The sequence below is a fragment of the Thunnus maccoyii genome, chromosome 13, assembly GCF_910596095.1.
Source record: "Thunnus maccoyii chromosome 13, fThuMac1.1, whole genome shotgun sequence".
Taxonomy (NCBI): Eukaryota; Metazoa; Chordata; class Actinopteri; order Scombriformes; family Scombridae; genus Thunnus; species Thunnus maccoyii.
This window is the reverse complement of record NC_056545.1, coordinates 30,906,559-30,923,645: the sequence shown is the minus strand read 5'-3', so window position 1 is coordinate 30,923,645 and position 17,087 is coordinate 30,906,559. Positions and strand designations below refer to the sequence as shown.

Below are 17,087 nucleotides of genomic sequence, written 5' to 3'. Positions count from 1 at the left end.
CCAATGGTGCTATTGTAACATATTACCACTATCAGAAAATCTATTCAGGTTAATCTACTTTCCTGAGGACAAAACTGCAGCCATACTTTCCTCTTTTAGTCACAACCCTGGAACTGAGGAAGGTGATTAATGTTTTGTGAATGAGTGACTGATTTCTCCTCCGTGCCCTTGTTTTCCTGCTCCCTCTCCGCAGCACCTCTAAGGCAGCCAACGACCTGCTGGACCTGCAGCCAGCTTTCCAGCAGCCACTGCCTCTCTCCACCACCAACACATGGGGAGGTGAGAGCTCTGTTCTTCTTGGCAACACTTCAGTCCATACTGCGATTTACAGACACACATCCACGTCACATACTCAATAGCACACACACACATCCCTGAAACTCTCACACATTCAGCTGTATGATTCCTGGGAATTTGTGTACCATATATATATGCACACAGAATTAAAGAAAAACTGAAAACATAAAACATAAGTGTTACTAATGGCAACTATTTAAAACCCATTAATGCAACCTACTTAAAGGGAAACTGCAGATTTTCAACCAGCATTGTATCATCACAATGTGGACAGTATGAACAATGTTGAACCTCCCTCCATGCTGCCTGCACCCAGAGCTCCCTGCTCATTTGCCGGCACTACGTTTCCCTCCTTACTTTTCCTTTAAAGTAATTGATGTCTTTTTTTATGAGTTGTTTGCCATAATGTTTTATTGTAGATTTACTGTTAAACATCAGCTAATGATGGCCCTACAACCACAGTTGTCTCCCTTACACATGCAAATGACAGCAGCTGTGATTTCTGTGTGAGGTGGACAGAAATTTCACAAACCCTGGCTACATCATTATTTATCAAGCTCCATAAATCATGAAATGCAGTGCGATAAATCATGTCCCTGATCAATCTTCTCTGGTCATGTATATGTGAATAGGTTTTAAGTAGCATGGTACATGTTACAAGTGTTGCTGAGGCAACAATTTGCATGATTTGATTTGCATTTGATTTTTATTAGAATATTAAACACAAAAATAATTTTGGGTGACATGTTATTTACAATAATTTCTAAGGAAATAACCAATATGTAACTGTAAATTCAAAGGAAGGTTCCTGAAAAGAACTGCATTAATAGTAAGTTGGTAATAATAGGGGGAAAAGGAGAATGTATTCAGTCATTACACTTTCAGTTTATTTCTTCCCGTTGATACCTAGATTAACATATGTGCACAGCAGGTCTGAAGTTAATTTACAGGCAAGCACGAAGCTGATCATATATGAAGAATATGAAGGAAAGGAATAACTGTTTGAGTAGTAATAATATGATATAGTTGGCATGGGTTTAAATGGAATGGTTCCTCCAGGGAAATTACTGCTTATCAACCCAACATCATTTACTAAACTGTCTCTATAAGAAGTATCAGGTAACATAGTTCTTTCTAGGAAACTTTTGCTGTAGCTGTAAATTAAAGTGTTAGAATTTTGTTGTCACACATTAAACGTTCAGTGCCTGCAAAACACCTGCTTAACACTGTATACAATGTGTACAGTATTACTTGATGCATGCTTTGAATATGAAACTAACGGACGCTGCATTTGTTTTCTTATAAAGACATTAGAAGTATAATATGCATGATAAATAGTTGCAGTTGCAACCTTATCTCATATCTCTTTATAATTTTGTGTGCTTTTCACTTCAGTCTCATATCAAAAGGTATGTAAATAATGTGGTAGACACAGATACCAGCCGTGTTTGCCTGTAATCTAAGTTATTAGACGGCACACTTCAAGTATAGTTTTAGATTAGGCCACATAGTCTGTACTCATTCATATTTATTGTGGGAGGAAAGCTACAGTACCTGTAAGTCTAAGTGTTAAAGTTCACTGAACATGTTTGCACTCAGTGTATTTTGTCACACACAGGTTACGCAAGATTCCCCAAACTGACCCACATTCTGAACACAAACACCATACACAGTTGTTTTATTGTGAGCACAGATGTCTTTGGATGTCAGCTCCTGTGCTGGACTCTAACCCTTCTGATAATGGAGACTCTTAACCTCTGGACTGCTTGAAGCACTAGTGATAAAGCTGCTAGCCTGGCCTAGAATTTGGGCCAATCAGAGCAGTGTAGCAGAGCGCACGGTATCAGCCTGTTGTTGTTTCTCTAACACTGTTTTAATCCTTCTCACCTACATTTCTGACATTTCCCCCCCTTCTACGTCATCTTGCATGCACTTTTTTAACTTCTCTTTTTAACTTTTCTCACCTTCCTCTCCACCATAATCTCTCTGTTCCCTCTCTCCTTTTGTTTCTTGTCCTCCTCTTCTCCTCCCTCTGCCCACTCAGATCCTTTCACCTCTGCTGCAGAAGTTGTGGAGGATTCCATTCCAAACTCAAACCCTTTCCTCACACTACCTGTTGTCGATGCTGTCCACCTGCCCGCCGCGTCCTCTGACGCTGGCAGTCTGTCCTCTAGGACACCTAGCCATGAAGTGTTCGGTGGGATTGTTTTGCTGCATCCTCTCTTTTCTTTTACTGTCTACATTCCTTTTTGTTACCACACAACATGTCATACTGATGTCTCATAACTTCATCCTGGCTGATAGGATTTACTGTAGGTGATTTTTTTTTTTTTTTTAAAGCAGTAGGGAAAGAAGTGGAGGAAATGCCTGAACTGGTTTAGGGTCACTGGGTAGAACATACTGTTTCTTGACACTTTTCTCACATTCATCAAAGATCTGGCATGCTGCCCTACTCTAAATATTTGTTTCCCTCCACAATCAGGCTAAGTTTCCTTGTGTTTATTTTCTCAGCTCTTAACATTCTTTGATTTAGGCTGTTTAATCTTTTATTTGCTTTCTGACTTTGTTTGTATTTCAAAGGCCAACACTCTTTTGTTGCATGAATGTCCATCTTTTTTCAGCAACATTTTTGTTTTTCTCCAGATCATTACAATCCATTTTTTGATTCAAGTTCTTCCCTGGCATCTGATCTTGATGCTACTGCACAGATAGAGACATTTATCACAGGTACTATGGTGTCTGGCTGATAGATTGCTGACATGAGTGAGATGCTGTGTAATATATGTGAACTGGATTTACACACTGTGTTCCCACTGAACATGCTGTCTTCCTCCTTCCTTGCTTCCTACAAGCTCATGGGTGTGAACCTGCATTGTTTTGTGGTTAGCCACTAGTTTTGCATTGCCCTTAATTTTGCCCTGTATTTAGTTTAGCCATGTAATGAGTGCTGGCTTCCTCCGCTTTTGTCCTGCAAATCCTGATTTTTGTTTCCCGCTTTGTTAAAAAGCCCTGCCCACAGCTGCTTGGCTTCCCCCCTACTAGCTCTTTCACTGCTGTATTTTTTTTTTTTTTTGGTCTCCTATCTTCATAATCTTCTCCCCTCTTCCTCCCTCCTTTCTCTCCATCTGGTTCTTTGCCTGTCTGCTGCTGTTGCTGCTGTGTGTCAGACTCCTTCTGTGGGCCAAGCCCTTACACCACCACTGCTCTCTTCCAATCTGAGCCCCCTGCTGTAGCTGGTCTATTCAGAGGTAGGTGCATCCGGCTCTATCGAGACGTTACCATGTCCACACATAACCTAATACACCTGATGTGTAGAGGAAAGAGCACCTTCTAGACTCAACAATCTTCAACAAATATACACTGACCAATTCATTCTAGAGGAGACAGAGATGTGCTGTTCCCTCAGCGGACAGTAGTCTCAGTAGACCAAGCATTACAACCCCCACTAAAATATGATCTATCTGTGTAAAATGCAACAGTCACCAGTTGTGTAGCCCTGCATCATTCGTCACATGTATAGACAGGAGAAGTAGTTGGCTACAGTAGCTGGGATGTAGCAGTCTAGCTATGATGAAGCATTGATGGGTGCGGACGCTGGGAAATAGGACGATATCCTGACGCATCAACCTGTATCAAGACCCGTGCATCATATGCCTCCAGTGTTTGTTGCCTGCAAGAAATGATATTTTCCTTGAAAGACAGAGGTTACTGTATATGTGATACTCTCAGTCTTAACCTGTGGTGTTAGCCTTCAAAGTTCACAGTATCTTTATTTTGCCTTACAGGGAAATTGGTTTGCAGTCAGGATATACAAAAACACACAAATCATACAAAAATACACAATACACCAAAACACTGATGGACACCAACAAACAACAGGACGCAGTGGGCAGAGTGATATACCACACTGGCCAGGATAGTTGCCTCAAGGTTGAGTTTTATTGCACATTTTTACAAACAAGTTTAGAATTGTAGACGGTTTATATCTACAAGGGTAAGTTCTAAAAGCATGATGCTGCCCTCCAGTTTGACTGGTTTGTCATTATTGTAGATGTAAAAGTGTACTTAGGCATGAAGAAGATGGAGAAGTAGACGGTATAACATGGCATCATATGACCTCTTTATACAAAAACATCATTGTGTGTAAGGTAGAACAGCCTTTCTGGGGCAGCAGGGTTTAGAAGTATGTCACAGGTTGTACCGCTGCTTGTAGTGGTGTTTGGAGGAACAGAGGTATAGTTGTGTCAGATCTGGTTCCTGATTGTTGGTTATCTGTTTGTTTCAGCAGGGTTTACAGCCTCCCCAACGCCCCAGCAGCCACAGAACTCTCGAAGCCTTAACGTCGACTTTGACTCAGTGTTTGGCAACAACACCAATGCCAACAACCTGGATCCTACAGGTAAGTGTTGCATCTCCACAGACAGACATGCACGTCCATCATGTCAAGGCTATATAATCAAAGTGCTGGACTTTGATTTGTTTGTCAGTGTGTGTGTGTGTGTGTGGTTTATGTGGACTATGAATTCTTTGAGCAGTCATGTTTCAGCAGATTATGAAAGTGGCTTTCCTAAATATGACAAAAGGCAAATCTTTTGAGGAAAAGGAAATCATTTTTTTGGTGCCAGTGGCTCTTTTTATTAAGCGTTTGTCATGTGGACACACAAATAAAACATTCTTAACCACATTCTTAATTCTTAAACACAACAGTGCCAGAGCTCTGAATGCTGACAGGTTTCATTGGTACAGTTATACTTAACTAGCCAACTTTCTCTGTTTTGAACTTTGAAATCATCAAAAATATTTGACAATGTATGGAGACTATCCTAATTCAGATTTTATGGGCAACCATGCACTCTTATTTTGGCTGATCAGTGACATGATTGGCCAATCTTTGTGCTCAGAACAAAGTGGACTCTTGTAGATATTTTCACTACACTGTAAGCTGTCGTCAGCATCTTCATGCGGTTTGCACACTGTAATAATTGTAGCCCTGACTGATTAACTAAGATGGCATTTTACCCACTAAGATAGTTCAGTGACAGCTTCCTTAATTTCAAAAGAGACATCCTCTGAAACATGAAACAGATTTTCGAGCGTGCTCAGTACATAACCATAAGCCAGTGACAGAGGTGGGAGAAATATCCTGCCGAGCACATCGTGAATAGCTGCTGTCGGTACTTCTCATCTTTGGATATCTACTCATGTGTCATGTGCTTCTGCCATCTCATCAGAATGTTTATTTTTAGCATGCACAGGTGCAGAAGATGACATTGTGTGTTGTGTGTGTTTTCTGTGGCAGTGGAAATCATTTCAGCCTGGAGGGACTCGCATAAAGACTATTTATCTATATATATATATATATGTATATATATACAAAAATCCCTACATATGATTATATTTATTATGCACTTAAGATTTGTTTTTTTCACCTGTGATTGAAATAAGTTCAAGGTTTTGCAGATATTATCAGTTGTATGTAGTGTTTTAAAATCCAGATCTCATTATTAATAGTGGTAGGTGTAATTACTAACAAATGAGCTCATAACTGGAAACATAAACATATCTGACACTGAGACAGATTTGAGAGAAAAAACACAAAAATTTTGATTAATGGGAAATTGTTATTTTGATAAACACTGTCACTAACAGTGCCACTGGAGTGTGATTGAGGATAACAATGATTTCACACATTGCCTCATTAGTGTATGGTAATTATACCAACATATCATAATTAATTTAGCAAGAATAAATGAATGTTTGTAAAATGTAGCAACTTGAAGCTCTAACACACTCACTGTCTGTACACCCTCACTGGGTTCTAGGCTGCTCACGATCTCAACATTTTTTTTTTTTCTCTTTTCCCTCGTCCTGGGGTTAAACACACTCCCTGGGGTCTTGGCTTTTTGCATGGCATATGCATGACTGGGTGAGTTGACTCGACACACATTCCTCTCACACAGTCTTGGCTTGATGAGTTTTTTTTCTGTGATCACTGCTTTCTGCCTCATCCACGCTGAACATCCTCTCTTTGTCCATGTGTGTGCATTGTGTGTATTTGTCTTATGTGTGTGTGTGTGGATTTGTTGTCTTGTGTATCTGTTGTATATTGTGTCTTCACCTGTTCTGGGACCCCCAAACCTCTCACCCTCCCCTCCCCCCCTACCCTTCCTGTCCCTTTGTCCTGCCCCCTTTGATTAAGATGTTTTAGGTGACATCCTCAAACCTACAGTGGCATCCTCACCCAATCAGAGCATGACCCCCAACGGCCAACAGTCTCACAAACTGGTGTCCAGCGACCTGGACTCCTCACTGGCCAACCTTGTTGGCAGTAAGTGCACTTAAAGATACTGTGACCATAACAGTTAATAAAAAGTACTCATTGTTTTAGAAGCAGATTATTATACAAGGTGATAATTGTGTCAAACAGTGGCAGCAAAGGAAAATGGTATAGTTTACTAAATTAAAGCATGTAAATAAGAAAAAAAATACAAACATCAAATGTGTAAAATCTGAGAAGATAAAATATAGAGCAAATGAAAAAAACTGACTTTGTGTTACTTTGCGTCTGTCTATTCTAGATCTGGGGATTGGCAACGGCACAGCAAAGAAGTAAGTGCACTCAGCTAATATTTAACTCAACGTCTCTGATACAGCATACTAAACACAGCTAACATGTTTACTGGATCTCTGCAGTGATCTTCACTGGAGTCAGCCAGGTGAGAAGAAGCTGACAGGTGGAAACAACTGGCAACCCAAGACCACTCCTTCCACCACCTGGAACCCTGCCACCATGGTAGGACCTGTTTGCTGCTTTTATCCCCCCCCAACCAGTGAAAACAGCCAGAAAACAGATCAGCTGGACGTGACTGCACTAGCACTGCTTCTCCTCCAGATTCTCACACATCCTCAGAATATGAGGGCTTCAGAATCAACTGTTGCTAACTGTTACTTATGTCACAGTTGTCAATAAATATCTATAAAATGACAATAACTACAACAGCCAGTGACCTGTAACCAAAAGTTAAACCAACCAATTAGACAAATGTCCAGTATCTTTAACAGATTCTGCTGTAATTACAACATGATAATGGGAACACGTGCACTGAGAGATTTTAGGTTATATATCTTCCAGCCTTTGATTTCAATCCAATTTCAACTTGACCAGCTGATTTTTACATTCAGCAAGGGAGAGCAGCAAGACTGTCAGTAAAGAGCTAGAATATATTACCTTGAGCCAACTGATGATAGAGCTTAAAGTTCCCCTCCACTCAAAGTGTGTTGGTCTCTGTGCTCACATGAAATCTGAGCTGAAGACATGTACTTCTGAGCATGATTTATGACATCACAACTAGTCTGGAGACAGTCATGGTCCGATATGCAACTAACACAAGTGTAAAATGAAAGATATTTGCTTATTTATTTAAAGCAGAATATTTTAATATATCTTCAAACATGTCTGGAGGGGATCTTAAAGCTCAGCAGTATACTATACTACTATTCTATGTGTCTTATGTCTTGTCTGTTAATGTTAACGTACCAATGTTTGCTCCAAATGATTCTTCTAATGTCTGTGTCTGTTGCAATGTGTAATTGTTCTCCGGGGCCAAACATACAGAACGGCATGCATTTCCCACAATACGTAAGTCCATCCCTACTGTACATATGGTTTAATATCTCCCCCGCTCTCTGACCAACGCTGGCATGCACTGGTTGATATTAACTCTGCACCACTCTGTCCAGAGGCCATGCCACAGCTAACAGCCACAGCACACTGTCAGGACTCTTTAACACTGCAGCCACAGCATACAGCAGCCTGGGCTCAGCCCCATTATCAGACCTGCTCCTGTGTGGACAGCCTAGACATGGGCAGAGGGGCTCAGTACAGGCTTGTTTGGAACTACTTTATTACAGCTTTTTAACTAATATCAAGTTACTGTTATTTAAAAATGAGTCTGTTTTCTGTCTGCCAAGAAATGTCCAGTCAAGCCTTCCCTGCCAGGTCTGTTCTGGCTGACTCACCAGTGTAAGGTATTGACTGACTGTGGGACTAAAGGCTTTTCTGGATGACTTTCAGGTTTTCCTGAATTGTGTATTTACTGTTCCTGATTGTCCTTTACTCTCTTCAACTGGTGTGCTACCAGTCACAGGCTCTTGTGTCTGTCTATGTTGTCCTATTGAACAGTTGTTGGGAGGACAGTTGTAGTGTTTCCTTCATTACCTGACTGTTACAGGACTGCAGACTGCATTCTCAGGGCTCATACACTAGTTGATCAGTCTCCTGTAGTATTGTTTCTGTCAGTAATCCAGAGTACCATCACTGGTTTAGTGTACTGATGATTCAACCAGGATTGTTAATGGAGGAGAATGAAAAGGACTTTAGTGACACCTTTTACCAACCAACGTGGAGCTGTAAAAACTCTTTAGAGCTCAACATGTGTAGCCATTGTTTGTCTGGTTTGTCTTGTCTGGCCGTGTTGGGTTATAGTATTGTCATGCAGGTTTGGATTAGTTTAAGGGTGAAATAAGAAGGGTCAGGTCATCTGATTCTTACTGAGAACCTTTTCTCATGTTATTCTCTGTACCTTCCATGCATCTGATTTGTGTTTTTGTGATTTTTGGATTCAATGTTTTGGTTTCAAATATCCAATCTGTCGTCTGACTTTGGTAAAAAAATGTTCATAACAAGCCTCTGACAATACTTGAATAGTCTAAGCTCCTACTAAACACTCAGTGCTTGTGATTATGTTGAAAGCCAAGAAGACACCAAGAAGCTTCACACAGCTCTCACCACTCCTTATTGAAGGATGATCAATAACATGATGCAAAAAAAAACAAGTCTTATCATGTAATAATTGACGATCTAAGAGACGCTGAGTGAGGTGTCCCTGACACAAACCAAACATTGTAAGCGAGGAGGAATTCTGAAGGAGAGATCTCGGTGCAATGAAACAAGCACAGTCTGTGATGAAAGAACCAATTTTGGCAGCAGCGTCACGTCTGACTCACTTGCGCCTCCCTCGCCAACGACTGAATAGTTAATGAAACGTATCCTTCCCGAGAGGGCTGGGCATTAGACAAATCTGGGTTTGTTATCACTGCAGGGGCTGTTGGAGAAGCAAGGAGCGCTCAGAGAAACAGACTCTCTCTAATCTCTTTCCACAAGGAGCTCTGCACCTGCCAGTAACCAGCTTCTACTTCCAGGACTCCACACACTCTTCTTTTTTTTTTTGCTTTCCTTTACCTCTGTCTGTCAATGGCATGTTTGAAAAAAATCCATCTCTGATAAGATACAAAGTTTTGAAAGCAACATTTCACGCATTGATTCTCTGTGGAAGGTTTCACTATCTGGTGGCCTAAATGCTGTTTTTCAGCCACTTTCACAACTAGTCATTAACACTGAATATCAGCTGTTAGTAACCTTCAAATATCTTCATATTGTCTGAATCCTGCAGTCATTTTCTCACAGTCTGCGGTGTCCTGCAATCTTCACGCTTCCATTCAAGCTGCATTCTTGATTAACTATGAAAACTGTGCAGACACACAGTGCGCTGAGGTTTGAATGAAGCAGAGAAAAGCACCAGCGAGCTTAGCAAGTCAGAACAAGGTCAGCTTTATCATGTGACAGCTCTCTTAAGAGAAGACATTCTCCTGCTAAACACCCTTTTGAGTGTCGACAGAGTTGAATTTGAGATAAATTCAAATTGGTGTCAACTGAATTCTGTCTTCTTTCTTCATATAATAAGATTCTAAAGGTTCATTTTACTTCATGCAGTAAATACTGGAGTCTAACTTCAAGTCTCATGAATTGAATAAACAGTTTAGTGTTTGTAGAGTTGGGTAACACTGTGCCCTGATTCTGATTTGTGTCACCTCAGGCACCATCTGTCATGGCCTTCCCTGCAACCACACCAACAGGCATGATGGCATATGCAATGGTAAGTCAGCTGGGACTGCCTTTCCAGCAGGGTTTCACTTCCTGTCACACACTCAGATTCTGCATGCATGCGAGGAGAGAGTCTTCTTATTTTATTTAGTTCAGAGTGCAGTAACCTCCTTTAGACTACAGATGGTATTCATCAACGTAAGAGGAATTATTTTATCATCTCACTGAAGATGAGCTCATCATTTTTCATGTGTTGTTCAGTGGTTTACAGCCAGTCTTGTGATTATTATTTGCATCTAGAGTAAATAAATCAGTTTCTCAAATAGAAAAGGAGTCTGTTCCAAGAACTGGAGGTCAGTAAATGTGTCACCTTCAGTCAGCATGAATGTTTGGCCCTGGTTTCTTTTCTGCACCCACTCCAACCAGCTGAATCGAGTCCTTTGAAGACGACAGCGGCATGGTCATATTTGGGTGTTGAGTGACGATGCTCAGTCGTTTCACACTTCTCTCATTGGACAGGCTGGTTTTCCCTCTACTGCCACAGAGCTCTTTTTAGAGCACATGGAAACGGCTCAACACACATGACTTTGTAGCCAACTAACCCCAGAACCTCATTTTGAGAGATGTATGTTTAGTTTAGGCAGTATTATTATTCATCTATTGCCTGCTGTTTCTCTTTCCCATCAGCCCCCTAACATGGGCTCCATGATGATGACACAGCCCACTATGATGTACACCCAACCGGTGATGAGACCACCCAACCCCTTCGGCCCCAATCCAGGCGCACAGGTAACAGATGTCTACATCTACAGCATCCCACTCCTTCCATGTCTGTGTGTAATAACCTGTCAGCCTGAAACAGATAGACTTTGTGTTCAATTCTTCCAAAATACTGAGTCAGGAAATGTCTTTCCAGTACAGTTCTAACTTGTTTCACTGGCTGATGGTTCTCAGTTGTTTCTCTCCACAGCCAGTCGAGTGTTTCCCACAGGTTGTTAATGTATTTGTGGTGGTGAAAACTCTCAAATCCGACTCTGGAAGCAGCTGAAAAACATTACATTCACAAGCCAAGATCTAATTAGTGAATTCTTATTTCCAGTCTTTGTGTATAGATTTCATAATGTACTTTCTTTCTCTTTAATCATCTATGAATGCGTTGCTGTGTTGCTAAATCTGCTTCTACCTCTCAGTCACTGTAAAACACACTCTAATATGAAGGCTTTGATGCTGTTTTCTGACATGCTATCATTATGTGCATTGCTGAAAATAGTGATGTCTACGTTTTATTTTCACTTGTAGCCTAGCCCTTCTTATGGAGTTTCCTTTCTTATCATTGGCTCTCTATTTCTTCTTCTATTTCTCTCCTGGTCTGTTTTCATCCTCTGTGACTCAGTCACCCACAACTTGTAGTCCCTCCAGTCTCAGCCCCCTCAGAGCACCAGGGAAGGACCCCTTTGCACAGCTCTTTCTGCAGAATTTCTTATAAAGCATCTTTAGGTACCGCTCGTCTTCTGTGTGTGCTTAATTACAACTAAGGATCCCGATTGAGTCAACAAACTGCATGTTTAACTCTCCTTTGTTTGAGCGCAGTTGGCCGTTAAATGACTGATTCTGGTGCCAGTCACAACACTCCCCTGTGAGATGCCACTGCGCTCCACTCCCCAGCTGGCTGCTTTGCACACTTTGCACTCTGCACACACACGTCTTGCCTCTTGTTGAATAAGGATTGATTTAGTCGAGGTTTCTTTGCTCTGCAGGAGACTGAAACCCCTATTTGCACAGGACTAGTCTCATGCTGATAATTAAACTTGTAGTTTCACACGGGCCTGAATTTTGACCCGTCCATGTAGGTTAAAGTAGTTCTAACATGCCTTGTTGAAATCAATACATAGCAATTGGACAAAATCTGAATATCTGATTCATTGTCTTAAACAAAAAAAAAAAGGCATTGATGTGACTCATCAGATGAGATCACAGAATAATTGAATTTAAATGAGCAATGATACTGGTCTCTTGTGAATAGGACCTCAGCTCTTATTGTGCGATGCCAGCTTCACACACCTCTTTATTTTGCCTTGTTGCGAATGTATTTATGTACATAGTTAGAATGGAGAGACATCAGAAGTCTGGATACTGGGGTTGCAAAACTGCATCTACAACTTGTTCCCTTGTTCCAAAAATAAAGCACTGACTCCATTGTTCTTCATGTTCCCAGATGCAGTTTATGTAACCTGAGGGGGAGCATTGTTTCCCGTCTGAAGATGATATACGACAAAGTCAACTATCCAAGCAAACCTGCAGTTTGCTTCTAATGAACTCACCTCTCTCTGAGAATGAAAGGCCCAAATAAAGACTTGTTGAATAAAATCACGGTGACTCAGAGCGGCTCCGGCCATCTCAGAGAGGCATCACAGTGGACATTGTGCCCATCTAGTCATGTCTAAGTCATGGAAGGAGAAGAAGAGTACGTGCTGCCATTCAAAACCATGTGGACAGGGATCACTCAGCCCCTACTGTATCCTGGACGAAGAGAGAAACAGAACACCCAAAGGGAGAACTTTTTCACATCACTGTTTATGAACCTGGAAAAAAAAAAACGAGAGTTGGGTTGTTGTCTCACATGCACACTGCTTGAGTTGTCTTTTTTTGTTCCTCTTTGTCCAGGTGAGGCTGGGAGTCACTTCTTTTGATTATCAATCATGATTACCTTCTTAAAGCATCCTCAGATTAGGAAACAGATTTCAAACTCCAACTGTTTATACCACACATTTTTTGTTTTCTTTCTTTTTTTATGTATTGTTTGCAGTAGACATTCCTTGTGTATTGTTTGTATTTATTTATGATTACCTAAAGAGAGGATGACATTTAAAAAAAAAAAAAAAAAAAAAAAAAGGAAATGTAACTAGTCATTGACCTTCTCCTTGTGGAAGGTCTTCAGGTTTATACATAGGTATGATTGATTGTAGAATTGGATTTTGAGTGATTGAGATGATTTTTAAAAAAAAAAGAAGTTAATATAAAGTTTAAAGAGATGACACATTTTGCTGTTGGGGCACTAAATATTCTCTGTACTCGCATGATGCCTTGTACAGTTATCTGTGACTCGAGGGGTCACACTAAGGGTGTGTATGGACGTCAAAATTCATTAACGCCGTCAATTCAGTGGGGTCGATTTCTATGAATTTGGCGAGGGAACATTTTTCACATCAGCAAAAGCACTACATTTTGTGATCGAGGCAGCATTGCATTGGAAAGGAATCTGCATTTATGCTTTTGATGCTTTTGGCATGCCGTTTATTCTTACATTTAACAAAGCTCCTGGCTGCCCTTTTTCAACCTGAATGTGCAGGGTCTCTTTCATGCTCAGATCATGTTTCCATAGGCGAGCACTGGAGCGTTTAGGACAATGTGGGGGCATGGTGAGGCATCGGGTGTAGGTTTGGGTCAAACTGGTAACAGAGGGGTGGGGTGGGTGTGGGGTGGGGGGCAGGAGCAGAGAGGTCCAGTTGTGCAGGAGAATAGAGCGCTGTTGATCGGTGCTTTGTGTATATAAAACTGATCCTGCCAGTCACAGGAATGGACGGGTGCAGGTATGAAAGATGACCTGAACATGAAAGTGGCCCTTAAATCCATTAACTGAGCATATTTGCTGCATTGTCCCTGCAGATTATATTTTTGTTTGTTTGATTTTTCCAATAAAGTGCAAGCTTCCACAGTTCTTTGGCTCTGTATTTATTCATCAAAACCAAATGTTCTGTGCACTGACTTTATGTCAGTGGTTGTGTAATGAGATCAGAGAAAGATTCCACCGATGTAGAGCATCTTAATTAAAGATTAAAGGACTAAGGTTTAACTATTTTTCAAGTCTGTCTTTAAAACAACAGTCAGGAGCCCAAATGAACATTGGAACATGTTTTTCTTGTTGTAATCATTCCTCCTGTTCATACTGACCATTAGAAGATCCCTTCAAATCAAGTAGATATCTTTCAATGTTACCGTCTTTTTAGTGCCAAAGTCCCTCTTTTTGTTACTATACTTCCACCACAGCTCAACAGGGAAACACTGTCCGAGGAAACACAAAGAGTGAATTTGATGCTAAAAAGACGGTAAATGTGGCAGATATCCACTTGATATGACTAACTCAGACTGATGAAGACTCATATAAGCTTCACATCAACTTTTAAATGCATTTTTGTGGACACACTGTGGATTTTGGCCACTGTGGATGCACTCATCACTTCCATTGAAAGCACATTTGAAGGAGATCTTGCTGTTTTAAGACACACTTTAAAAATTGTGAATCTGTCCTTTTAATCTAGTGCAACACTGAAAAGCAGCACTGAAAGTTTAAAGTCTGTTGCACCTGTAACTACAGCCAATAGTGATGTCATGGGGTCTTGGACTACACGTGTACATTACTTCAGCAAGGTGAGAAGTTACACCATTGGAGATCAGCCAAGACTTGATTTTCAGGGGGGCGTTAAGTCACTCTGTAAGTGCAGGCCTGTGATCTCAGGAGATAGGACAGGATCCTAAGAAACTGGTGGTGGAGCAAAGCCAGCAGGTGGTTGATGGAAACTAATATGAATCACTCTGGAGGTCATGGTGATGATTGGATCTATATATATATATCTGTATCTATATATAAGTAGGAATGTAGACTGCCACTTTAGAGTAAAACCAAACCTAGTCTCTGCTATAGTGAAACAACTGATACATGTCAAGAGCATCCAATCTTTATTTGGAGACAGAATAATTTAACTTCTGTGTTTACTTTGCACTACATTACCATACATACTGTTATCTGTAATATAATGTGATCTTTACTATGTGTTTTTTTTTAAAAAGGGTTATTCCAGTGATTTAGTGTTGCAATTCCATAAAGTTGGAGGACTTATAAGAGGTACAGAAAAAACAACAGTCAAAATTAAAGTAGCAGAGGCTGAGATATCCTGACTTTCAGTCCCCACTATGGGCCAAGTTCCAGAAATGCTTTCCCATAATGCAACTAATCACACCACACTCTAACTGCCTGGTAAATGTCTTTCAAACTTGACACCCCTAGTTTGCAACAGACTTTCTCTTTTAAGTTTCTACTCTGCAAGCCCAAGCTGAGAGCATGCTGATGACATCACTATGACATCATCCATTTGTTTTTTCACAGACTTGACAAAGCTCTTTTAGTGCCACAGAAGACATTATGCAACAGTTATTTAAGGAGTAGCTGTAGAGCACTACTACCCATGATGAGTACACGGACCTGTATGTGTAAAGTTGGAGGAGTTTCAGTTTACTGACAACATTCAGGACACACTGCTGATGAATTTTTGAAAACTGAGTCTCCCTGGGTTATCCAGGGTTCTTAGCCCCTGGGGAGGCTGGAGTCCCACCATCATCATTATGGAGTCTTCTGGTGCTGAACCTGCAGGTGCAGCAGCTCATCCACGTGCAACACACACACTAACACACACAGAGGGCCCTTGATATAAAAGCTACATCCTGCTTGGCAAAGCTGCTCCAACAGCAATAGGAAGATTCTTTGTTGTGCTGCCACTTCCCCTCAGTTTAGATGCAGAAGTAGAAAGATGCAAGTGTGTGTTTGTGTGAGACACTGACTTTCATGATAGAATTAATTGGCGAGTTAATAAAAGCCTTACTGTTGAAGTGAGGCCTTCCCTTTCACTGTGGTCTCTGGACAGTTAACCTTGTTTGACGATTCCTTCCCTTCCATAAATGAGTTGGATGGGAAAAAACAGCATTTCAGTCATTAGCAGGAATAGTCTCAGACTTCAACATAAGATATTTGCACTGTAAATCCAGACCAGGTGTAGAGGCATTCAACAATCTGAACATGCTAAATGTTCTATGTTTATCATGAAAAAATGAAAGCAATACATTTACAGTTTTTAAATTGTGAAGGAAATCTCTTTATTCTGCTGAACAGGAGGTGGATTAATATGCTGTGCAGTTCTTCCTTCCCTTATGGCCGACCCTGACTTGTGTTAAGCAGTGCTCAAAGGTCCTGAGGTACAGAGATATATTTTCAGTCTGGTTCAGCCCACTCCAGATGCTCTCTGTCACTGTGAAACATGGACACTGCATGGAAAATGATTCCTGAAGATGAAGGTGTTGGAGAGTTTGCTTTGGTGTCATTTATAAAACCCTAACACAGTCACTACCTGAGGGAAGAATGTACGTCATCATGATGCAGCCTGAGGCCAGACCAACTGTTCTGGCTTTCATCAGGAGGTAGTTAGACACTGGATACAGTCATGGTGGGATGGCGCTAACCACTTTGTTAAAAAAGGAAGCTGTGACTGAGTTCACTTCCTGTGCCCAAGTCTGTCAACACCACACTTGTTGGAAAACAAGGAACTTGACACAGAGTTGATTGCAAAATGATATTGAGAAATTATGTCTTTCTTAAAAAATGTTAACACAGCACAAACAGATGTGTCTTTAACATATGTGTTAATGTGCCTGCTGCAGTGTCAGTAAAACATCTTGAGATATGTTAACATGAGGTCTTTGTCTAACGTATGATTCTTTGTCTCTATCTGTGTGAACGTATGTATGTATTCAGTATATATAGAGAGTATTTTTGGATATAGGTTGATGGATTGCTTATGTTTATGTGAAATTCTTGAAATTACAATATATATGAACCACAATGAATAACTGAGTTTCAGAAATCTGTGCTGGCTGGATTTGGCCAGTTTGCAGAATGGAGTTCTACTGCCACCTTGTGGTATAAAGGTGCAGCTGACGGAAGTGCTGCTTCTTAGCCCATTTTACAGAGGAAATTGTTAGAAGCATATTCTTTTGGCTGATCTGAGTTTTGACTCTTAAGATACCTGCATTCTGAGTCCCTCGATACAGAACCCAGCAGAGGACAAACTACCTGTCA

General features: G+C 40.8%; 1 protein-coding gene across 16 annotated transcripts in view; it reads left to right on the top strand.

The window, feature by feature from the left end:
- The window catches only part of picalma (phosphatidylinositol binding clathrin assembly protein a), a 36,777-nt gene extending 22,879 nt beyond the window's left edge, over window positions 1-13,898 (top strand). For 2 of the 16 annotated variants that reach the window (XM_042430649.1, XM_042430650.1), the window contains exons 13-22: window positions 194-279; window positions 3,465-3,545; window positions 4,583-4,696; window positions 6,497-6,625; window positions 6,876-6,906; window positions 6,991-7,090; window positions 7,913-7,936; window positions 10,173-10,232; window positions 10,868-10,969; window positions 12,396-13,898. In XM_042430649.1, coding sequence (XP_042286583.1) covers window positions 194-279; window positions 3,465-3,545; window positions 4,583-4,696; window positions 6,497-6,625; window positions 6,876-6,906; window positions 6,991-7,090; window positions 7,913-7,936; window positions 10,173-10,232; window positions 10,868-10,969; window positions 12,396-12,410 — 742 coding nt within the window. In that variant the 3' untranslated portion in view covers window positions 12,411-13,898. Of the gene's footprint in view, window positions 1-193; window positions 280-2,341; window positions 2,495-2,940; window positions 3,025-3,464; window positions 3,546-4,582; window positions 4,697-6,496; window positions 6,626-6,875; window positions 6,911-6,990; window positions 7,091-7,912; window positions 7,937-10,172; window positions 10,233-10,867; window positions 10,970-11,573; window positions 12,096-12,395 lie in introns of those variants that run through there. The other 14 variants (XM_042430665.1, XM_042430651.1, XM_042430656.1 and 11 more) reach the window with 14 other exon arrangements.
- Window positions 13,899-17,087: the final 3,189 nt, after the last annotated feature.